We start from the raw sequence: 25,050 nt of genomic DNA, 5'->3' as shown, positions 1-25,050 counted from the left end.
TTTTTTGAAAAAAAACAACCGCCAGAAAGACCTGAGGCTCAGTTACAGGAAAACCTGAGAGGCCTACGAGCGCGACGTGGGTGGGGGAGGGGGGCGGCTAGTCCTAAGGTCGGCCCGGGGGCTGCGCACGTAGCCAGGTCCGAGTCCGCCGGTCCCGGGCCCTGAGGCTTAGGCCCCGGGGGGCCGTCGGTCCGAGGCTCGGCGTTCTGGGTGAGAGCGGGAACCCAGGGCCGCCAGCCTAGGGCCTGTGGGAGGATGAGGAGGAGTCACGGCTCCGACCCGCCCTCCTCGCGCAGCCTCGGGCTGGGCTGAGCCGCAGCAAGGCGCGCCCGCTCCTCCAGCCCCGCCGCCGGGGAGGGGTTTCCCGGGACGAGCCGGCCCCTTTCATCCAGGAAGTGAAAGCGACGTCGAGGTCAATGAAAACAAACGAGAGACCTGCGGGAGGAAAGGAAGGCGGGCGAGGAGGAAGGAGCGCCGGGGCGCGGAAGGGAGCAGCGGGGCGGTGGGAGCGCGAGCGGGAGGCCGGCCGCGGTCCCGAATTTGCCGCCGCCTTCGGGGCTCGCCCGGGGATGTCTCAAGGCCCCCAAGCACCACGCGGCGGCCGCCGTCCCGGCCTCTGAGGGCCGCCACGTCCCGGCAGCGCGCGCGGGCTGAGGGCTGCTCTGTGCCGGCTGGGGGCGCCCGGGGAGGGGCCCGGGCGGGCCGGGAGGGGCTGCCCAGGCCCCGCGTTTCCCCCTTCACCGCGGCCGGCGCCGGGCCAGGAGGATGCGCGGCGCCGGGCTCTGAAGCATGGAGGGAGTTCTGTACAAGTGGACCAACTATCTCACGGGTATGAGGGCTCCACTGACCGGGGTGGGGGTGGGGGCGGCGGGGAGAGAACTTGGACGGGCTCAGGCAGGGAGGCTGCGGAGAAGGCGGGTAAGGGGCTCCTCCTCCCTCCGGCAGGCCGGCGGGGACCCTCACAGCGAATCGGTTCTGTCTGGTTCCCGGGCTTAATCGCTCTCTCTGTCCCTTGTAAGTGCCCATCTGGCCTCTGCAGGGGACAGTTCGAGGCTGCGCACCATCCTGAGGGTGGGAAGTGCACCTGACCATTTCTTTGCCCGTGTAATAATACTTCTGTTTTCTCCTGTAGCTTCCGGAACCATTCCTAGTCACTCTACATGTGTTGCTGCAGTCTCTGCCTTTATTCACACTTAATTCAGCATTTTGTTGATAACTGAGTTGTTGGGGCATAGGACTGTAATGGGCCCTTTAAAATCAAGATTTCGTTTTAGGAAATCTTTTCACTGTTTCTTTTAATTTTCCTTAGCAACACGGTTTATTTTAAAAGTTCTCTTCGTTGAAGTTGTTCAAGCATAGCAAGCAAGATTTTGGAAGCTGTTCCCAGATTATATTCTCTTAGGGGTTGATTGTCAATGAGTTATCCTTATGTTTTGGTATTCAGGTAAGTGTGTGAGAAATTGTGGGAGAAAGTGCAAGACACAGAAGGTGGAGCAGGCAAATCAGTTTCACTCATGAAGTTGGTTGAAAGGAAGAACACCAAAGAACTAGGTGTTTCTGTAGAAATGAGAGACCAGCAGGGAAGGGCCCTTTTCCATGACACCAACAGTCTGGTTTATTAAAAGAGCCTTAAATCTGAGTTGTAGTCCCATCTCTGCCATCAGCTAACAGTAAGGACAAGTCACTTTTTCCTCTCAAGATCTGTCTCATAGGGCAGTGGTGATCAACTAGTTTATCCTGAAGGTGTCTTCCAACTCCAGAATTCTGTGATCTCACCAAATTAGAGGAAGGGGAGTGGATTTAAAGTAGGATTAAATAGCAAACAGATTTCTTGGTTTAGTGTAATAGGCCAGTCTTGATTTGCTGCCCACTTGTTCACTCTGCCAAAAGTATTGAACCCCTTAGTAATTGTATCAGACATTCAACTTGTGTCCATCTGACCTTGTGCAAAATTTGCACATAAACACTTAAAGACATAAGCACTGAGCTATAATTGTCTCTTTTTTTTGATTAGTTGGAATGTTAAAGACATTTATAGCAGCGAATGCTTTAACATTTATGATACATGGATGTTTTGTTTGCATTAGAATGTCAAACTTTATTTCTGTAACTGGTATGTTTTAACAGGAAACATTTAAAAAAACGAGGCAAATTTTTTTTATTAGGCATTTTCACATGGGCTGTTGTGAGAACAGTTATACTGTTTAGTTTAACTTTGAGATGGTAGTTACTCTGCTTTGAGATGCAGATGATCATCTCATTGCAAACATTCTAAGCACGCAGTGGCTTGGGAGGTCATGTGAGGATCTTATGCATAGCCCAGAGCAATGGGTGATTACTAAGATGAGTCAAAATTTATTCCTGGAGCTAAATGTGGTCTTAGTGGCCCTCTTTCTCATCTCCTGTCGCTGAGCACCAGCTGGTTGAGCTTTTAACGTTGTGTACTTAAGGTTTTAATCTTTGCAGAGCATTTAAGTTAACTGCTAGTATGCAGTGTAGAAGCTTGATGAAATGAAATCTTTTGTTTGGAAGAATTCTATTTTTAAAATTTAAATTTGGCTCAGTGGCATGCTGATTATTTTAGTTCATCTTAGGTCAGAAGGATGAATAGCTGTTCATACTAAGTGATCTTTAAGGAACCTTCCAGTTTGATGACAGTGTGCTTTAAGAATCCTTTGTAGAGAATAAGAATTTCAGTAACATTTGGTAGTTTGAGATAAAAAAGAATGTTATGAAAACGTATTAGAAAAAGGAATACCTATGCATTTTTTTCACAGATATAGCCCTTATATATATGTGTGAATCAATTAGAGATTGTTTCATTAAATATTTCTTCAAAGAGGTATGTAGAGATCATTAGCAGTCTTAGATTAATGTACTTAACTATAGTCACTTTTCAAGTTGGTACAAATTCTAAATGAATCATTTTGCTCAATATTTATTTTAAAGAGATATTGAATCACAATAATGCAGGCTTACAAAATCACCATTTGTCCTGTAGGCACACTAGACTGGGGTTAGAGGAGTGTATTTTCACCATAACCTTCTTATAATTTGTTTGCCAAGGTGAATTAATGTTTGGAAAGATACCATCCTCATCATTTCTATGCATGCCCAATACATTATGGATATACTGTGTATCTGTACTCTTATGGGTAACAGGCAATATCTCAGTTTTCTGTAATCATTCATTCATTCAATCACTTGAGAATTAAATTTTTTTTTAGTACCTGTTGTGTGCCAAGCACCTTTCCCAGGTTTTGGGAATTCAGTGATGAACAAGATAAAGTTCATGTACCAGAAGAACTTACCTTCTAATTTGCTAGACCTCATTAAGGAATATAGAGTTTCGTAAAAAGAATTTTCCAAGCCTCTGAAACTTGGTTTTGGATATCCATCCCTCTGAACTGTATTATCACATTCCCTGCTGTTAATCTTTTTATGATTACTCAGCATTGTCATTTCAAAAGTGTTATAGGTAAAGCCTTTTGGGGAGGTAAATCCTGGGTCTATATCAGGATGTAAGAATGATTCCCCTATCTGTCACTGTCTTGGTACTATTTGGCCCAGAAAAACTGAACTGATTAATATAGCAGACAGTGTCTAAAGTGACCAGGCTGAATGGTGATTTAACAGTCACAGAAAGAACAAGGGCAGTCGCACTGCCTCCAGCATGGTCACCATGTTATTAATCAGTGAACTGTTGTAAATTAGTGGCATGCTTGATAAGATTTCAGGGAACACTGAGTATGGCTTGCAAGAGTGGGAGTTGAGCTTCAAGGAAAGACATCATCACCCCCAGCTTCGCATTAGAGCCAAGTCTGTGATAGTTGTGTGCTGTAGTCACTGAGTCAATGCTAATTAAATGAATGATTTCAATTTCTAGCATTTCTGCCTGAGCTGTGCAACAGCAGGGCAAGGAGAGAGGAGTGGTGGCTCCATGCTCTCACCACAGGGTATGCGACTTCTGTGTGAGAGACTGTAAATCATTCAGCACTCACTGTGTGCAAGGGAGTTGGCTTAGGTGGAGTATTTTATAGGAGAGAGGAAAGCCACATTGCAGAATTAGAGGGCGAGGTGGCACTTGAGAGGTCTTCTTGTTCAATTCACTCATTTTGGAGACTGGGAATTTTTGATATTTAATGGGATGAAAATTCGTCTCAGGTTATTCAACCTGGGACAAAGAATGATAACAAAACTAGGGCTAGAATCCATGTCTTCTGTTGCTTTTTCCATTATGTTATAACCTGACTCTGTTTCCCTTAGAAGAAAGGGGCAATTGTGTTTGGGCTGTTTTCTGTGTGTAGGGCTATTTTTGAAGATGGGTCTGATGGGTTGTTAATGAGAAGGTTGTAAGCCAGAATAAAGGTATTATTCCCCATATTTATTCTGATCTAGAGGTTTCTCCAGAAATCTCTTCCAGCAAAATGGAGATTGATGCAAGAGTATTTTGGGCAGATCTTGGCAATTAAGATTTTCATTGTCAGAATGTTATTTTAGAGCCAAGAAATGACATGGATGGTAAATTTTGTAATCATAGTTTTCTGTGTGATTAAAGTACTTTTTTATTGCTGTTTTGTTATTTATGATCTTTGTAGGTTGGCAGCCTCGTTGGTTTGTTTTAGATAATGGAATCCTGTCCTACTATGATTCACAAGATGATGTTTGCAAAGGGAGCAAAGGAAGTATAAAGATGGCAGTTTGTGAAATTAAAGGTAAGTGAATGTATGGAATTAAATGAATTTGTAGTTAGGTAAGTAAAGGGTTCTTCAGCATACTGCAAAAAGAGGAGAAAAGCGTTTCTAACCAGGAAGGGATCTTCTAATGCCATTTATCTCCTTAGCGTTCAGAAGTGGCACTTAGCATTGTTAGGCACAATTTTTGATATTTCTCCCTCTATAAATATACTTTGAATTGAAATTCGAAGTACTAGTGCTAGTCTTCCAATGTGGACTTGAAAAAGCAATTTCTTGTGGATGCCACTTTAGTGTCCATGCTGAGTCTACAAGTGTTTTCTTTCATGTTTATTGAAGCGTGTTGTAAAGATTGGAAGCTGAACTCTAAAGATGATGAGGCCAGTGCAGGTTTTTGATAAAGTATGAACCAGAGTCATAAACTCTGGTTCTTTGCTGAATTGGAAGTAAGCTCTTCTGGGTAATAGAGATGTTTTTCCTTTCTTTTTCTTCTTTTTTTTAATGATCTTGAGAGTTTCAAGGAGTACTGGTCAGGAATATTGTAGGAAGCTCCTCTATCCGAATTTGTCTGGTGTTTTTCCCATGATTAGACTGGGGTTATGGGTTTTAGGGAGGAAGAGCACATCAGGAGTACATGCTGTCAACATGATACACCATTTTTTTTTCCAATGTATAATTTCCATTTTAATATTTTTTTTGGAGAGGATGGTTTTTCTTCAGTCTATAAGGACTTAGTCTTTACATGGACTTTGGTGGAGGTCATGGGGCAGCTTCCGCAGGTCTAAACTGGGGTGGGAGTGTTTGGTCAGTCTGGGATGAGCTTCACGGGAATGATTCCTGACTATCTTGCTCTGACTGGCACAACTCACGCAGTAATGTAGTTTTGATGTAAGTACAGGTGGGGAAGCACATAGGAATCGAAGACACTTACTTCCTAAATGTCCCCGATGGCTGCGGCCTCTACCGTGTTAATTAATGACCTTAATGGTGTCCTTGGGCATGCATTGGGCGAAGTTGGTGCAGTGAATAGGCTGCACATGGCCATGGCCCTTTTTTGGCATAACTGTTGTTCCTTCTTTTCTTCGTCATCTTGGAAGTGAGGACCCGAGAGAGCTGACATACCACTCTTGACATTAACCTTGACCACCTGTCTGAGGTAGTGTCTGTCAGATTTCTCTACTGTAAAGTTACCTTCCCCACTCCTTTTCCATACTGTGCATTTTCAAAAGGGGAGAAAAAAGCAGTAAGTCATGCTGTAATTTTCATGAAGGAAGGTTTCATGGACCATTGATTCATTTGTGTGTGTGGTTGGGATGTGTGGGGTGCAAGTAGGTAGGAGAAATCAGACAAAGTGGTAATGAAAAGTATTGAATTCTTCAAAGAGAATTGAAGGAAAAAATAAAGCACTAGAGAAGGGCGTGTTAAACCCTACAGGGGGTCATGGCTACATAAGATATAGAAACACTTCAGCGTTGTTACTTGCATATTCTCTGAACTATATGAGGTGTAATTTTGTTTTATTTTTATAAATCACACAAGAAAAGCACATTCAAAGCATGAATTTTTATTTTTTTAAAAAATTATGGGAACTTCCCTGGCCATCCAGTGGTTAAGACTCTGTGATCCCACTGCATGGGGCACACAGGGTTTGGTATTTGGTTGGGGTAAGATCCCACATGCCACGCACTGCGGCCAAAAAAGAAAAAAAAGATATAAAAAAAAATGATGGCTTTATCTCATCTTATTCTTCATATTTGATTCCAAATGAGATTCTGACTCTTGTCAGAAATCAAACTACATTCAAAGTTCAAGATTTGACAACCTTGAGGATATTTAAAAGACTGTTAGTGGCAGAATTCTTAAGGCAACTCTAGCACTTTTTCAAGCCATGGCAGCGTTATTGTTGTCCTTGTTATTTGTTTAAAGAATAAAATACAGAAATGGGCACAAATCTTCAATATTCAGCCTTAAGAATGCTTACAAAGTGAATACACTTGTGTAATCACCACCCAGATCAAGAATTAGAATATTATCAGCATTCTAGATGCTGGGATAATAATCATGTTACCTCAGCCACTAATCTCTCTAAAAGGTTACCATTAATCTGACTTTTATCACCATATTTAAGTATTGCCTGCTTTTGAACATTATATAACTGGAATAAATCAATATTTTCTTTTGTGTCTGGCTTAACATTATATTTGCGAAATTCATCTATGTCGTTCTTTGTAACAGTTCACCGTTCTTACTGATGTGTTATAATATTTTTATTGTGTGATTGTTCCACAGTTTGGCTCTCCATTCTAGTATTGATGGGTGTTTGTTTGTTTTTTCCATTTTGTTTCCATTTTGGGACTATAATAAGTAAAACTGCCATAAACATTCTCATATATTTATTTTGTTGAACATATATATGCGTTTCTGTTCAGTATATATCTAGAACTGGAGTGGAATTGCTAAGGGAGACATTGAATATTCATACATTCAGCTTTAACAGATATTAAAGGAAATACTATTCTTGACTTTTGTTAAAACAGTAAGGCACAAAGAAGCAGACTTACAGATGTAGAGAACAAGCTAGCTGTAGAGAACAAGCTAGCGTTACCAGTGGGGAGAGAGGAGGGAGGAGGAGCAAGATAGAGGTAAAAGCTTAAGAGGCACAAGCTACCGTGTATAAAATAAATAAGCTACAAGGATGTATTGTACAGCACAGGGAGTGTAGGCAATATTTTATAATAACTATAAGTAGAGTATAGTCTATAAAAATTTTTAATCACTATGTTGAACAGCTGAAACTAGTATAATGTTGTAAATCAACTATACCTCAATTTAAAAAAATTATTAAAAAAACCCAGTAAGGCAGACTTTACTCAGGTCTGTTGGAATAGGTATAGGAGCTACTGCAATGGAGTTTTGCAGTAGGGGAGAGAAATTGGGCTCAACTCTGAATACAACAAGGAAAAGTGGGAGTTTATAGCCAAGGAACAGAGTGACAGGGGGCGGGATAGGGGAATCAGTGGATGGAAAATTACAAGGATGAAACTTCAGAGATAAAGGGGGATTCTGATTAAACAGACCTAACAGGATTCTTATTGGAGGCAGGTCAGGGTGATCAGATATTATTACCTGGGGGTGGTGGGAGGTGGAATTTGGTCAGATAAGGAGGGTGATCAGATATTGAGGGTGGGGGATTCTGGCTAAACTGACTTAGCAGGATGTTTGCTAAAAGTGGACTCTACTAGGACAGAGCTGGAAGCCCCAGATTGGGCCTAGTCAAGCAGAGGGTTCAGAAGAGCCCAACAAGTTTGATCAAGGAGAGACTTTTTGTCTCAGATAATGCCAAACTGTTTACCAAAGTAATTGTACCAATTTGTTTTTCAACTAGTATGAGAGTTTCAGTTGCTTTTCATCCTTGCCAAAACTTACTATTAGCAATTTGAAGATTTTGAATTCTTCTACTATACCTAGTGCCTAGTGGATTGAATCACTGTTAAATTTATTTATTTATTTATTTTTGGCTGCGTTGGATCTTCGTTGCTGTGCACGGGCTTTCTCTAGTTGAGGCAAGCGGGGGCTACTCTTTGTCGCGGTGTGCGGGCTTCTCATTGCGGTGGCTTCTCTTGTTGCGGAGCACGGGCTGTAGGCACGTGGGCTTCAGTAGTTGTGACACGTGGGCTCAGTAGTTGTGACTGGCGGGCTCTAGAGCGCAGGCTCAGCAGTTGTGGCACACAGGCTTAGTTGTTCCTCGGCATGTGGGATCTTCCCGGATCAGGGCTCGAACCCTTGTCCCCTGCATTGGCAGGCAGATTCTTAACCGCTGCGCCACCAGGGAGATCCCTCTCATGGTGGTTTTAACTTGCATTTTTTTCAATAACTAATGATGTTGAGTATTTTTTCAGATATTAATTAGGCATTTGAACATCCTCTTCTTTTGAAGTCCCTTTTCAAGTCTTTGGCCCAATTTCTAAACTGAGCTATCTTTCACATTGATTTGTAGGCGTTCTTCGTATAGTCTGAATGAGTTTTCGTATTGCAGATAATTCTCCTGATCTGTAGTTTGTGTTTTCATTCTGTTAATGGTATCTTTTGACAAACAGAAGTTTTTAATTTCAGTAATACCCAATTTGTCAAAAATTTTTTTAATTAGAACTTTTTATGTCCTATTTAAGAAATCTTCTTGAAGGTTTATTGTTTTACCTTTTATATTTAGGTCTATTTTAGGTTGGTGGTTGACGTAAAATTCTGTAAAAAAGAGTGTGATAAGTGTGACAGGGGTACTGGTGGCCCCAGGGGAGGGAGTTCTTAGATCTCACTTTTCAGTAGTTAATTTGTTGGTGTTTTCTGTTCACATGCTACCACCACTTTGACACCACTGCCAGCCTGGGTATATGTGAGAATGGTGGCTTGGAGGGTACCCCTGGATAGCCCTTAAGGAGGTGTAACTGCCTGCCTCTTGAATCAACGTTTGTTGTTTTAGGTCTGAAACATCTAATACTGTGTAAGTGATGATTTGATTCTCCACAAATTATTTGAGTTCGTGGCTATATTTCCCCTTTGTTTATCATCGTAGTCCATTCAGCAGACAACACAAGAATGGAATTAATCATTCCAGGAGAGCAGCATTTCTACATGAAGGCAGTGAATGCAGCTGAAAGACAAAGGTGGCTGGTTGCTTTGGGGAGCTCCAAAGCCTGTTTGTCTGATACTAGGACTAAAAAAGAAAAAGGTAACTATAAATTTTTCCTTTGTGGTGAGAATATTTTCTTAAACATAAATGTAAATTGTCATGTTCACTTATAGTAATTTATCCCAAAGAAATAATCAGAAGTGTAGAAGATCTATATACATAGATGTTCATTATAGTGAAAAAATTTATAAACATTGCCAAGGTTTAAATTTAGGGGAATGGTTCAGTAAACTATATAGTGCTTTCATAGGCTGATATATTATGTAGCCAGTAAAATGTTTACAAGGAATTTTAATGATATGAGAAAATGCCCAAAGTTAAGTGATAATTGAAAAAAGCAGGATTCAAAATTACATAGCCACTCCTTGGCCAGCTCAGGAAAGATATGTAAGAATTGGTCAGGTTGTTACCTTTGGAAAGGGAATTTGTGGGAGACACTCACTTTTCACTTTATACCCTTTGACCGTAACTTTTGACTTTACCAGCTACAGATATTGCCCGTTCAAAAGCAAAGCAAGGGACTTCCCTGTTGGTCCAGTGGTTAGGACTCAGCGCTTTCACTGCCGTGGCCCTGGGTTCAATCCTTGGTCGGGGAACTAAGATCCCGCAAGCTACGCATCTGTGGCCAAAAAGAAAAAAAAAGAGCCAAGCAAATAATTTATGGTATTAGTTCAATTATATGCAGATATAATGTGAAAATAATAACAGTATTTATATCTTGGTAGTGAGATTGCAGTTTTTTTCCCTATATATTTTTGATTTTCAAAAATTTTCACTGAGCATGTATTACTTTTATAATTAAAAAACAATAGAAGTTATTTAAATTAGTGAAAACAACTAAATTGTGGATTATTGAAAAATGAAGGCTAAGGATTGAATTATAACAGTTTTCAAATATGTGAAAGAACATCACGGATAGAGTATGGTTAAGGGTAGGATAAGAAGGAATGAGGACTTCCTTGGTGGTCCAGTGGTTAAGACTTCGCCTTCCAATGCCGGGGGTGTGGGTTCCATCCCTGGTTGGGGAGCTAAGATCCCACGTGCCTTCACGAGCAGAAAACAAAAAAACAGAAACAATATTGTAACAAATTCAATAAAGACTTTAAAAATGGTCCACATCGAAAAAAAAAAAAAAGAGGGAATGAATAGTCACAATAGCCAAAAGGTAGAAACAACCCAAATGTTTATAGACAGATGAATGGATAAACATAGTATGGTATATACATAAAATGGTATTCATCCTTATTATAAAGGAAGGAAATTCTAACAGATGCTACACTGATGAATCTTGAATATGTGCTAAGTGAAATAAGCCAGTCACAAAAGGACAAATATTGTATTATTCCACTTATGTGGGGTACCTAGAGTCGTCAAATTCATAGAGACAGAAAGTCGAATGGTGATTTCTAGGGGTTAAGGGAGAGGGAAAAGGAGAGTTAGTGTTTAAAGAGTTTCAGTTGGGGAAGATGAAAAAGTTCTGGAGATGGATGGTTGTATAGTAATGTGAATGTACTTAATGCCATCAAACTGTATACTTAAAAATGGTTAAAATAGTACACTTTGTTTTATATATATATATATATATATACACACACAATTAAAAAGAAGGAATGGACTTAAACTTGGGTAAAAATTAATTTAGGTTAGGTTAAATGGGCAGATAGAGCTGCTTTGGTCTACTCTGGCTAGAGGAGCTTCATGACTAGTACCACAAAGCAGTGCCACTGGCTCAAAGAATATGGAGAAGCACCAGGATCTACTGTGTATGCTTTTTTTCCTTCCTCTGCTGCTTACACATCTAGTTTAGAAGGTATTGGTAAGTGAGTGGCTGAGATTATGGCTGGATGTTTAGTCTGTCTGGATATATTAAAGAAAGGAACATAGGCTTTTAATTAAAAAAAATTCTTAAACCAATACTATGTGAAAATGAAGCTGTGAAAGGAACAGAAGAAAACAAATGAATGTTTATATAGAGCAGTTGTAACTATATAAAAGTTAAAAACTTCTGTTACCAAAATACAATAAAGAAAACTGAAAGAAAGCTGACAGATCTTGAAAAGTATTTGCAGTATTTTGGAAGGATGAAAGATTGCTATCTTTAATGCGTAAGCACTTTTATAAATTATAAATTTATCAATTTATATATTACTAAGAGAAAAACCAAACATTAGAACTGGAAAAATATGTAAAGGACAAGAAAAGCCAATTCACAAAAAAAGAAATACAAGTGCTTATCAAATTAAAGATGAGTAATGGAATGGAAATATCCTGTATAAGGCATTCATTGTCATCAGGCTGTCTCTGGAAATTAATCTACCTAAACTTCATGTCAGACATATGACAGCCAGTTTTTTCCACCTGTCTAAAGAGAAGATGTTTCCTCAGGGAAAACCTTATATTCTATTTCCAAGGTCTCATACCTCTTAAGCTACAGGTATTCATATCTATTGCCTTACTTTTTAATGATTCCATTTTGTTGTTTTGCCTCTGAAGTATGAAAATAGTCTAATTGAATGTTTGCATATGTTCCTTTCAGAAATAAGTGAAACCAGTGAATCTCTGAAAACCAAAATGTCTGAGCTTCGCCTCTACTGTGACCTCCTAATGAAGCAAGTTCATACGATCCAAGAATTTGTTCACCATGATGAGAATCATTCATCTCCCAGCATAGAGGTATATCCAAGATGATCCTTTCATGTCTGATTATGCTTTGCAGCATATGGTGGGTGAGCTTCTTACATAAGATGACAGAGAAGCATTTTCAAAATGAGTTATTCTCAGCTATTCAGACCTCTTCGTACTGTAGACGATCTGGAAGTTTGTAGGATCTTTTAGACTATGTCTGTATAACCAGAGTAAAGCAGCAAGCAGCACATTTGTCCAAGGAATCAAGGCCTGTCTTTGCAGCCGATTGATTATTTGATGGTTGGGGTAGGAAAGAAGCATTACCAGCTTTGTTCTCCAGACTAACTGCATGAGTTCATTGGAGGTGCTGTTCTCTTTCTGTTGTAATTAGGTCCTAGCTTAACTACTGAGGGTTAATAATTTAGCTTTATAAACTAACTTAAAAAAAGAATCATTCTCAGAGCAGTGATGTAGGAATCAAAATTCAGATTTGCAGAACCTGGCTATGAAATAGGCTCATTCTTTCTGGTGAAGTAGGACCAGTGAGCCTTACTGCTCTCCGGGTGAAAGGCCAGCCTGGTTCCCAGTCCCCTTTTGCCTAACTTGGGAGAAGTGGGACAAGAAATCTTCCTACTTTTCTGTGGCCTTCTCCTACTAGGGAGGAATCTTAGGTGAGGTAGGTTGCCTTTAGATGCAAGTACATTAAACCCTAAGGCACTTGCTGTTTCACCACAGGCTCTCTGCAGGCAGGTGCCCTTACATCTGCTCCATTGGCTCAGGGACAGTGTCGGGGACCCAATCTTGTTCTATCCTTCCACTCTGCCATTTTTGGTGTGTTGTTTTTTTCTCCTCATGCCCTAGCCTTCAAGGTGACTACAAGTGCGCACAGAAGCAGGAGGCAGTGGGGTAGCCAGGGTGGAGAGAGACCATCTCAGTTTGCTGTCCTTTGCTTTTATCAGGGAATGAAAATCTCAGAAACCCCAGCAGACTTCTCATTATCTTTTTAGTCTGGGTCCATGAAAACTAGGAAAAATGAGTATTTGACAAAGGGTCATGGAATAGACATGACTGGCTTAGACCAGTCTATATATTCATCCCTCAGGAGCAAGGCTCTCTGCTGTCCCAAAAAGAACTTGGAGTTTTTATTCTACCAAGGAAGAAATGGGGGAATGTGCGTGGGGTAGACATGAATTCTACCTGGCACTCAGTGACCCTCATGGTGTTCCACTGCTATGATTACCTTTGGAATTCTGATAGTTAGAAACTTACAGTCTAGGTTAGGTTTATTTAAGATAAATTTTTGTACACAGTTTTTCAATATGATACTTCGTTTAAATGCAAGAGTTATTTTTTTCTTGGAGTCTAATTTCATACATTGTTTACCTGAGAGACAGATAATTCTTATTCATGCATTGCTTTAATTTTCTAAGGTAATGCATTTTAAACAGATTTGAGCATAACCTAGTAAGGTATCCATTGAAGGTAATGTTTCATTACTTCATGGTAAGGTGGTGCATGAATCCACATAGTTGTGTGTGAATCTGTTCAACTTTTTGCATGTAATTTTTCAGAACATGAATGAAGCCTCTTCTCTACTTAGTGCCACGTGTAATACATTCATCACAACGCTTGAGGAATGTGTGAAGATAGCAAATGCCAAGTTTAAACCTGAGATGTTTCAGCTGTGCCATCCAGATCCCTTAGTTTCTCCTGTGTCACCTTCTCCTGTTCAAATGGTTGGAATTTCTGGTTTTTCTTCCAGTGATACTGCATGTGGTTTTGTTCTTGTGTTTATTTTTAAGGCTGGAAACTGGCAGTGGGAGGGAAATAGTCAACAGGTTGAATTTTTTTTTTTTACTGTACTCAGATTCTGTATGGGAGCCTCTCAGCTGATGGGCTCAACATGAGCCAAGGTCCTGATCCCCTCCCCTTGGAAGGGCTATGCCATTTACCCCAGTGTGTCAGGAAAATATTATAGTGCTCTGTGGGTGCTGTGACATGAAAAGGTTGGGTAACACTCTTCTATTTGGTAAAAACACCACTATGGGGTGAAGATTTACTCACAAGGGGATAAAATTAAGTAAATCTTTAGAGGAGCTGTAAGGGATTCGAAACAACATGTTACAGGGGAAACAGTATTTTATAGTCAGCATTTGGATTTGAACCTTCCAAGTAGGCAAGTTACTTAATCTCTCTGGACTTCATTTTTTTCATCTGTAAATTACAGTGTTTTTTACATCAGAGGTAGCTGTAACCTGTTTAATGTTAGGTCCTTAACATTAGGTTCTTATCTTCTGATTACTCTGAACAGGGAGTACTCTTTTTGCCAAGGGTGATGGATTCATTGTCCTTTTCAAGGTAATAAACTTGCCCCAGCATGCTTTGGGAAACTTGGAGGTGAGATGAGGTTTGATGAAACCTTACATGTTTTTCATCAAACTATTTTCGTGAGCTCTTTTGTGGAATGAAGAATGCCACCTGGCTCTTATTTTAGCAATTACCTGCAGACCTATTTGTTGGCAGAAATAAAAGGGTACAGCTTATTCTGAGGTTCTCTTAACCACCACAGCAAATTTGGTCATATGAGAATTAGTAAAGATCATTACCTAAATTTATTTAGATCATTATTTTCCTAAAGTGTTAAAAAATTTTTTTTTTATTTGGTTGCTGTGCAACTATTAGTTGCGGCTCACTGGCTCCTTAGTTGCAGCACATGGGCTCCTTAGTTGAGGCAGGCAAGCTCCTTAGTTGCAGCATGCAAACTCTTAGTTGCGACATGCATGTGGGATCTAGTTCCCTGACCAGGGATTGAACCTGGGTCCCCTGCGTTGCGAGCGCGGAGTCTTAACCACCGCGCCACTAGGGAAGTCTCTAGATCATTGATTTCTAAATAATTTATGATGGACCAACAGCATCCTCTGAGATAGGTATACCATGAAAATGAGTTTGATGGCCAGATTAGTTTGGGAAGTTCTAGGTTAACTTAAACAAATTGGGTTTTGCTGATGTAGGACTTCTTAGAACCTCTTTTATGCTAAAGTGTATTATGAATCTCTGAGGAGAGGTGGTGTGTAGTGTTTCTGAAATTTATTTGATGATTGAACCCTTTTGTTTATTTTTTAATAAGTCAGAGGACTGTGTTGTTTAGTAGAACACAGTTTGACAATGTTGCTTTTTCGAACAATTTTAGGTTTATTGTGGACTGCTAAATAACATGTATAGTTGAACAAAAAATCCTGATCTTTTGAGATGAATGTATAGTGCTATGTTCCTGAGCTTGATGTACAAGGAGTACACTGTATTTTTTTTAAGGTGGACTTTATAGAATCAAATATAATGAAAACACCTCAAACCTGCCTAATTTCTTCATTGAACTTCTGAGGAGAATGCCTTCTGTTATAAATGTTCTATAGTCCAGAGAGGTCATATGTGTATTTTATGTATAAGAAGCTATAATAACTGTCTCTTTTAAACTAAAACTTTTTATCAGTAGAAACATTACAAGAAATCCAATAAGTTAATCTAGGAAATACTGGTTAGAGGCCACTTATTTTTCCTCACTGTGCCGTTTTACTTCATACATAAGGCAAAAATTGTGGCTTACGGTAAATAGTTCTGGAGACACATAGCATGGAAAGTAAGGTCAGACAGTCTTCAAGAGGAAATCTTTTTCTTTCTTTTTCTTTAACGACATGAGTAAATGAAAAATAAAGCTGAAAAATTTGAGAATTCCAAAATTAACTTGATCTTTATAACTACTTTATATGGTTATCTCATCGTGTCCCTCTTTAAATTAACTTGCACTCAGTTATATTTCAAATCATCATAGAAGTTTAAACAATTGTCATTTTGATCCACAGATAATTGTAGTGGGGGTGTTGCTGCGTGAGTAATCCTAAAGGAAGTGATTTCTGTTAAAGGAGATGTTAATATCCAGTTGCATCTTTATTTTAATCATATTAGATATCCTTGGACTACAAATTGTATGGGTCATAATTGTTCTCATTTCAACTGGGATTTCTCAGAGCAACTGTAGAAGGCATTTACGTAACATAACTGTTAGACTTGGACTCACTTGTAAGACTCTTGAGCCCCTGTATATAAAGCAACCATCCTTAGCCTTTGATATAAACGTTGCTTTTTTTGCTACTTTGCTAAGCATTGAAATCTACTTGGCTACCTCTGTTTTTTTGGTGGAGTAGTTAGATCTAAATTATGTTTCGTATTTGTCATATTTATTAATACTATGCTGACTCAGATTTTATTTATTTATTTATATTTTAAGTGTATGTTTTTAGAAACCTATTTGAGGCTTAGGGTTCCTCTTCTGAGTTCTTAAAAGACTTGAATAATTAATGCTGTTTTCCATGAAAACCACACTTTAGAACATCTGTGTAATAGCTACCTGAATAATGAATGGTAAGGAGAAGCTCTGCCCTTTAAAAAAAAGAGAGAGACATTTATTAGATTATTTTCTTTTCTGGCTTGCTGGATACTCCTTTTCATCACAAATAGTGTGATTTTTTTGGGGACTTGTTAAGTATACTGTTTTTTTATATCTTTATACAAACACATGTATTATATATATATTATAAAATTCAGTTTTTAATATTGAGAAAACAATCCAGCATGTTTTTGTATGTGTTGAGAAAGATTTCAGTTAATAATTATTGGGGAGAAAGCTTGATATTGTGCTAATAATGTTACTTGGGTCTGTAAAAAATAAATTTTTTGGCCAGCCATCTTTTTCTTTGAGTAAATTTATGTTAATTATGATAATAATAATATATTAGAGCTGTCTTATTCTACTTGATATATGAATTATGCTTATTTTCTTTTTAAATTTCTAGATGAAGCGTTCTGTCAGCCACCCTGGTTCTTGCAGTTCTGAGAGGTAAAATAACCTTTTCTTCTGACCAAGTTCTCTCAAAATTATACCTACTTAGGGAACTTCTTTGGGTCTTTAACATAAAGTGGAATGTAAACTCTGTATGGGCAAAGTCTGGTTCTGATTTGCTCAGCATTATTTCTCTTAGTGCTTAGTATAGGGTCTGGCCCCAGTAGGTAGTAGGTAAAGAAAAAAAATGAGTGAATAAATTAGTCAGCAAGGTAAGCACCTTGACAGCTATCATACTTTTTTTAGATGTAAATTATATCCAACGATGGTTAATAGAAATCCATTTTTGATGTATTAAGGCTCCAAGCTTAGGCTTATTTTACTACAGTTTTTTATAGCATCATATATTCATGCTGAGCTGTTGTTATAATAGGAGCTAAGGTGTTACTGAAAAGAGAGAAAAACTATTGATATTTTAAAGTATGTATTCATATCAGCACATTTAAAAACTTTACGTTCTAGATCTTGCCAATATCCCAGGCTATTTATCTTGGTAGGTAACATTCTTTTAAGTTGCTATGGTTGTCTTACTATGGTTGTCTTTGGAAAATGATGAAATTATAGTGACATTAGCATTTATTTCTCTACATTAATATAGGGGTAGGGGGAAAAAAAGGTTATTGTAGAATTATGTGAAATCACATGTGTGAAACTTTAGAAAATTGTAAAGCACTATAGAATTCATCTTTCATTCAGTAAACATCTATTGAGTGCCTACCAAAAGAAAAAAAAGTGCTAACTGAACCCCCATATTATTTTGTCACTTTATTTTTCCCTCTGATGGTTATGTAATTGATTGAACTGTCACGGGCTGAGAGGAGTCCAGTGATGTGTGTATCTAATCCTATCAGGGAATGAAGAGTTTCATCAACTGAATTTTCCAGAAAAATAAAAGCTTGATTCCTTTAACAAACTTTTATCTTTATGACAGAATTTTTTTGACCTGTATTTTATCCTTTCTACCTTATTAAATAAGATATAATAAGAATTTTTAAACTTTTTTTTTTTTTTTGATGAATCAAAGTTGTCATTAAGAACAGTAATGTTGGGCTGTCATCCAGTGGTAGTTGAGGTGCTGTTGAGTGGTGGTGATTTGCTTCTGTGTTGAATTTTTTAAGTTGATTTTTCTAGTTCTCTGGTTTTCCAGACTGAGTTTTTAAAACTAGTTTTCCTAGCCTCCATTTGCCGTCTTTATCCGCTCTTGCTGCTCTCAGTGAGTTGGCTTCTAGCATGCTCCCACGCTGCTTGCCCGTCCCCTCCGCTCTGCTGTTTTATATTGGCTGTGGATGACGCTAGATGCATGCAGTTGTGAAGTCCATAACTTCTAGTTTTTAAACACTTGTTAGCCATCTGATACGTTTACTCTCTAGCTGGACCTTCCTCTATAAAAGAAATCACTTCTTCATTGTACCTCTTTTCCTTTTAATTTGGCTCAGAGGCTGTATTCCCCAGCTTACCAACTAGATTCTAAATGATTTGACTTGTTTGTGGCCTGACCTCTGAAGGAGTAGAATGTTGCTAAAATAGAACTTTGGGTATTAAAATGGTTCTTCTTTCATTTAAAGAGAAGTCATTGAAAACTGCAGTTGAGGGTGTTTCATTTGTTGAAGTCCTTAAAATTTAATGCTTTTTATTTAACTTGCAGGAGTAGCCACTCTATAAAAGAAACAGTGTCTACACTTCACCGACTCTCCCAGCGGCGCCGAAGAACCTACTCAGATACAGACTCTTGTAATGATGTTCCTCTCGAAGACCCAGATAGTAAGTTAGAAGGGCTGTGTCTCTCCCTTTGGCCTATTCAGCAAAATTGGTGTGGGGCTCTGTAATTGTTGAAATGAAGGGTACTGACAGTGAACACTGTACTTGCCCGTGAATTCAGAGCTAAGCAACTAGCACACAATCAACAGAAGCTCATATATCCTCTTACAGTCACCTTTGTTATTAGGAGGTACTAAGTATCTCTTTGTAAGTACCATATCTTAGATTTATATATGTAATATCAAAATCTTTTACTCCCACTGCATTTTAATAATCTCTTAGTAATTTATATTCCCATTGTGTTTGCGTTTAAAAAACATGTTAGAAGAAAGCATAAATTGTAGGTAGGATTCTAGGGGAAAATAAAGGCAAGTTCTAAGTTCAAAGAAAAAAAATCAGCATTGTTACTTAAAGAATTTGAAATGGCCAAGGACAATAATTTTTTCTGGTGGTGATGATGAATTATAATAACATTTATTCCTGTACCTTTTCTTCCTTATTATTAAAGAGTCAGCATACTGTGATTGAATACTTTAGGAAAGGTTTTGTGATTTATGTTGAAATTTAATTATTTTTCTCTTCAGAGAAAAAGCTTTGAAAGTCAGTCAGAATATCTACTTCGACAGTAGGGACCATGATTTTCAGTGAATGCAAATACGGTATTATTATTACAACTCCATTAATAGACTTTTGCTTTTCAGAGTCTTTACTATTGCCCATGAAACATGTGGGATAGAAATTACATACAGTTCTCAGTTAAGCAACAGATTGTGTTCCAAGAGTTTATTTGTAAGTCAGCTGTTTGGAATAAGATTTTATTTCCCATATGGAAATGACATGGTGAATGGTGGTTAACTTCTTTAGATGGCCTAGAAGAGCCCGGCTAATTTATAGTGTGGCTGAAATGGGACTAAACAATGGTGTTGGATTTCTAGTATTTGAATATGTTGAAAACATTGTATAAAATAGAGTTGCTTTACTTAACCAGAAGGTTAAACAGGTTTAATTAGAGGAGAAATGTAAAGTTCATGAAAATGGTTGAGATTCTAAAGGGGCCTGCTGATCATTTTCAGATGTTTAGAAGTTGATGGCATTTTTTTTTTTTTTTTTCGGTACACGGGCCTCTCACTGTCGTGGCCTCTCCCGTTGCGGAGCACAGGCTCTGGAGGCGCAGGCTCAGCGGCCATGGCTCACGGGCCCAGCCGCTCCGCGGCATGTGGGATCTTCCCAGACTGGGGCACGAACCCGTGTCCCCTGCATCGACAGGCCCCACTGCGCCACCAGTGAAGCCCGGCATTTTTAAAAAAAATAAGTTTATTTATTTATATTTGGCTGTGTTGGGTCTTTGGTGCTGTGTGTGGGCTTTCTTTAGTTGAGGCGAGCGGGGTCTACTCTTCGTTGCGGTGCATGGGCTTTTCATTGCGGTGACTTCTCTTGTTGTGGAGCACAGGCTCTAGGCGCCTGGGCTTCAGTAGTTGTGGCACATGGGCCCACTAGTTGTGGCTCACGGGCTCTAGAGCGCAGGCTCAGTAGGTGTGGTGCACAGGCTTAGTGGCTCCGCGGCATGTGGGATCTTCCCGGACCAGGGCTCAAACCCGTGTCCCCTGCATTGGCAGGAGGATTCTTAACCACCGCGCCACCAGGGAAGCCTGCATTTTTTTTTTTTTTAATGCCCATTTTTCTTACAGAACTAATCTATTTATTGATATAGAACACTATGCTCATTATCATTTTGAATATAAGTTGGGGCAATCAATGAGTAAAGAAAGAAGGAAAAGGATTGAGTGTCGAAAGGGGTTGGGAGAAACTTTCCTGGGCCAATTTACTAGATCTTGGAAGTGATAAGAAAAAGAGGAAAATGGTTACAGAGCTTAAGTATGGGAAAAAATGTCACCTGGGGCAGGTAACATACATTCTGATTTACCTTGCTCTTTCTGCCTTTTATACATGACCCTTTTCATCCAGAGCTTATGAAAGAGTTCTATTCTGCCTTGTACTTTTCTTTAGATGCCATTTCTTTTTTTAAATTTTGTGGCTGCGTTGGGTCTTCGTTGCTGCACACAGGCTTTCTCTAGTTGCGGTGAGTGGGGGCTACTCTTCGTTGCGGTGCGGGGGCTTCTCATTGCGGTGGTTTCTCTTGTTGTGGAGCATGGGCTCTAGGTGTGTGGGCTCAGTAGTTGCGACACCAGGCCCTAGAGCGTGTGGGCTTCAGTAGTTGTGGTGCACAGGCTCAGTAGTTGCGGCTTGCGGGCTTAGTTGCTCTGCGGCATGTGGGATCTTCCTGGACCAGGGCTCAAACCCGTGTCCCCTGCATTGGCAGGTGGATCCTTAACCACTGCGCCACCAGGGAAGTCCTGCCATTTCTTTTTTTTAAGGGCGTCATTTTCATTGGTTATAGCTAAATTAATTCTTTTAAAGCCAGCCATTTTCCTTAGCTCTCTTCTCTTTTAGGCACTCTGGTTCTGATTTTTTTGCCCGTAATCAATACTTTATTGAAAAACTGACACCAAAATAGGAGAGTGCTGTTGTATACCTTACAAAATTAAACATAATTACATTATCTTGGTAGATTAACTGGAATTAATGAACTGATAAGGCTTTCTGCGATAGAACACAAATTCAGGAAGTTGTGTGGATCATTAGTGTTGCTTTCTTCTAAATGAACACCCTTCTGTGAGTCTGGCCTTTCCTCCTGTCGGCTGGCACAACACAGTTGAACAACCTACACAAAGCACCACTGTCTGAGCATGGCTGTAAACCGTGGTAATCTTGTAGCAGCCTGGACATTTTACATCCATAAAATAAGAATTTGCACTTTGAACCAGCCGTTCCTTTCTATGTTTTTTTCTTTTCCTCTTCCAAGGAAGGATGCAGTAAATCTCTAGCCAAAGGCATGTTGATTCTTTCGCAAGCCCAGCCCGTGCAGATCTCTAAGGTGACACCCCTAGCGAGCCTGGTTCTGAATTTTTTTTTTTTTTTTTTGCCATATGCGGGCCTCTCACTGTTGTGGCCTCTCCCGTTGCGGTCCGGACCTGCAGGCTCAGCGGCCGTAGCTCATGGACCCAGCCACTCCGCGGCATGTGGGATCTTCCCAGATCGGGGCACGAACCCGTGTCCCCTGCATCGACAGGCGGACTCTCAACCACTGCGCCACCAGGGAAGCCCTGGTTCTGAATTTTTGAAAACTGTTTTTATAAGATCTAAGTGTAAAAATTCCACTTAACACCCCCTAATTTAGCTGTTAAGGAGGGTAACAAAATTAGTTACACACACCCACACCCATACATGCATTAATGTTTATACATACAGGTGTTAATATTTTTATACATACGTATATCTCACTTCTCTAGAACTTTTTAAAATTGGCAAGTGTAGGGTAGGTCAGAGTTTTATCCTTAGATTTCCTTCTGTTTATCCTAAAGTTTAGTGTCCCAGTTAGTTGACAAAGCAGAGACTGAATTAGTGCTCTTTCTTAGAAAGTATGTTTTGCAAATTAGCAATCTTAGTTGAAAGTCTTTATTGCAGCATATTCTTTTTCTTGAGATATGCAGCTGCTTCTACTTTTATTAACTAGATTTTTTAAAATTATAAAAGTGATAAATGTTCATGCTAAATTAAAAAAATATGTACGTGTGAAAGTGAATAGGACCATGCCAATGTGTTTGATGTGCTCACTTGGCAGCTGCAGTGATAGTTTTGTGAGCTGCATCCCAAATGGAGATATGAGAACGTTCACTGTGACATACCTTGTCAGCTTTCCTCAGAAAATCTTGTGATGCTTTGCTGTATACCTAAAACTAACACAACATTGTAAATCAACTATACTCCAATAAAATTAAAATATTTAAAAAAAAAAGAAAGAAAAAGAAAGTCTTGTGATGAAAAGAGCAAGACCTGAATTAGTTCCAGTTCTGTTACCAATTGTGTGATTCTTGGGTTAGGCCTGTAATCTTTTTTGGGACTTGGTTTCTTTGCCTAGAAAATGAGGAGGATACCAACAGCATTAAAACGATCAGGTTGGAAAAGCGATAGTTAAGAAAGACTAAATTCAATTCAGCAAATACTTATTGGCTGCTCATGTGTGCCAACCTTGGTTCTAGCAATGAACAAAACAAGTATCTCTCCTTCAGATAGTTTCATAATTTCTCAAGAACTCTGAAGTTTCTCCTTACAACTGCCAATACTAGAAAAGTTACATTTTTACTCTTAAACAAACGATCAAAAAGTTAGCAGGAAGCTATAGGAATTTCATGTCCCTGAATAGGAAATATTCTTTCATGGAGGACTGGAGTTAATATTGATAGGATGTTTAACCTTTTAATCAATTTCTTAATAGGACCTGTTCACTGTTCCAGAAATACACTTAATGGAGATTTGGCATCAGCAACCATTCCTGAAGAAAGCAGACTTATGGCCAAAAAAAAATCTGAATCGGAAGATCCTCTTCCATCCTTCTCTTCCTGAGGAAACGGAAGTGTCCAACTTCCTCTAAGTATTGCTATGCAAAAGCTGCTGTAATTAAACTATGTTATAGGGAGTAATTTTTCCCTTAGGATTTCTCTGCACTTTATAGAATATTGTAAAACAAACAAACAAAAAACAACCCACATACCTTTGAAGTGTATTTTATCTTTATATAGTTTATTTGCAAGAGTATTTTCTTAATAACTTCACAGTATGAATGTGCATCTTTTTTTTTTTTTGAACAAATGATGGTGTAACATTTTGACATCTGTAAGGACAAATGTAGATATTTTTCTAAAATACTGTGAGGGACTGACATCTTAGTCAGTGTGTATTGTAGCTTATAAACATGAAATCTTATAAACCTAAGGTTTCAGTTTGACAGAAGTGTGATATATGTAACTTGTGCCATGGACCAAGTGGTCACTTTACCCCAGCTGAAAGTGAGTTAAGGTCGCAGCTTGATGGTGTTTGTATTATATTCCTTTAAGCAAAAAGGAAACATTTAATATTCGAAATATTTTTACCCCAAATACCATGACATTGAGGATTTTTTAAAAACGAGATCGTGCTGTCCTTTGTATATGAAGTTGACACTACTGATTTATCAATACCAAATATTGGGTTAAAGTATTTAATTTTTACTTATTTATTTTTCTGTTGCATCAGAAAAAATGATTGCATCCTAACTTTTATGACCTACCAAATTTAAGATGTGTATACCTTGTTATTTACATTGTTCTAGAAAAGAGGTTAATATTGTAGTGACCTTGCTCACTTCCACCAGAGAAATAAATGACTTGCAATGGAAGAGGATTTTAGTGCTTTTTTCCGAAAATAGACATAAGCTGCTGTTGTAAGGTATTAATGTTTGCGGCTCTTTAGAATATCTAGACATTTTTTATTTATGAATACTTATAAAAAAGGAATCTGTCAAGGTGACTGCCCTACATAACTTGAGAATGGCATTATTTAATTAAAGAACAAATAGCATTTTTTGGTAGTGCCTGTCCATACCTATTGTCAGTGTTTGCTTTGTAAACTGTTTTTTCAGTTCACTTTGGAGTGATGGTTTTGTCCAAGGTTTTGGATGAGGAGCACTTTAAAACAAACTGGTTTGGTGTTTTTAAGTTAATCATATGTTTAATAAATATGTGGTTTTTGCATTCAAACTCATCATATAATACATTGTATTTTTTACATTTATTGATAGTTTGTCTAATCTTTATCAAGTGGTAATAATATTCTTTATTGCTTTGATTTTGTTTGTATCTTTGGACCTCATAGTAAATACACAAATTAGGCATATTTTTAGCTTTTTTGCCTGTGAGCTTAGAATAGTGCGTCCTATTCATTTTAAATTTCTCTTGTAAGTTTATGTGAGAATTATTTTAAAAGAGTTAATATTTGGTATTTCCTTATTGAAATAAGTCTGTAGTTATAGGCTTTCTTCCTTATGTTTAAAATGGACATAAACAATCTATATACATTAATATACATTTAGATTAACTCTATGCTACTTAAAGTATTTGTGATTTTAAATAGCACACAGGTCATTAGACTACATTAAGAAGAATCTTTCTGCTCATGTTATACTTCATATGTCTAATTTGAGAAAAAAGTTTGATAATGTAAGTTTTCATGTTGAGTGAGTAATCAGATTTTTTGCTGCTTCTATTTTTTTATTTTTTATTTTTTGTAGTAAGAATGAGTGGTGATAAGACTATGAAGGTCAAGATGGTACTAATTGTGGGAGTTTTTCTGGTAGTTTTTTTTTGAACCAGTATGTTTATAATGAAAACACTATAACAAAGCTTTTGAACTCATGGAAAATAAATCCATTTTCTATTGCTTTATCAAAAAATATGAGTTCCTGAACAGTTTTCTGTAAATACCTTAAAAAAAATACAGTTATTTCTGGTTCA

General features: G+C 38.5%; 1 protein-coding gene and 2 pseudogenes across 2 annotated transcripts in view; 1 reads left to right on the top strand and 2 right to left on the bottom strand.

Annotated features, from left to right (window-relative positions):
- Window positions 1-402: 402 nt before the first annotated feature.
- PLEKHA3 (pleckstrin homology domain containing A3) overlaps window positions 403-25,050 on the top strand; it is a 94,437-nt gene continuing 69,789 nt past the window's right edge. Inside the window, exons 1-8 of one of the 2 annotated variants that reach the window (XM_027127004.1) lie at window positions 403-829; window positions 4,599-4,715; window positions 9,265-9,420; window positions 11,918-12,054; window positions 13,578-13,742; window positions 16,857-16,900; window positions 18,549-18,664; window positions 22,998-25,050. In XM_027127004.1, coding sequence (XP_026982805.1) covers window positions 790-829; window positions 4,599-4,715; window positions 9,265-9,420; window positions 11,918-12,054; window positions 13,578-13,742; window positions 16,857-16,900; window positions 18,549-18,664; window positions 22,998-23,125 — 903 coding nt within the window. In that variant the 5' untranslated portion in view covers window positions 403-789 and the 3' untranslated portion in view covers window positions 23,126-25,050. The remainder of the gene's footprint in view (window positions 830-4,598; window positions 4,716-9,264; window positions 9,421-11,917; window positions 12,055-13,577; window positions 13,743-16,856; window positions 16,901-18,548; window positions 18,665-22,997) is intronic. The other variant, XM_027127014.1, reaches the window with a different exon arrangement.
- On the bottom strand, window positions 5,433-7,433 carry LOC113631018 (40S ribosomal protein S26-like; annotated as a pseudogene).
- Window positions 21,136-21,571, bottom strand: LOC113631024 (40S ribosomal protein S27-like; annotated as a pseudogene).

Source organism: Aethalodelphis obliquidens, unplaced genomic scaffold (genome assembly GCF_003676395.1).
Source record: "Aethalodelphis obliquidens isolate GAN/ISIS:26980383/991018 unplaced genomic scaffold, ASM367639v1 scaffold2, whole genome shotgun sequence".
NCBI classification, from domain to species: Eukaryota; Metazoa; Chordata; class Mammalia; order Artiodactyla; family Delphinidae; genus Aethalodelphis; species Aethalodelphis obliquidens.
Note: the sequence above shows the minus strand (reverse complement) of the source record. Positions and strands in the feature narration are given on the sequence as shown.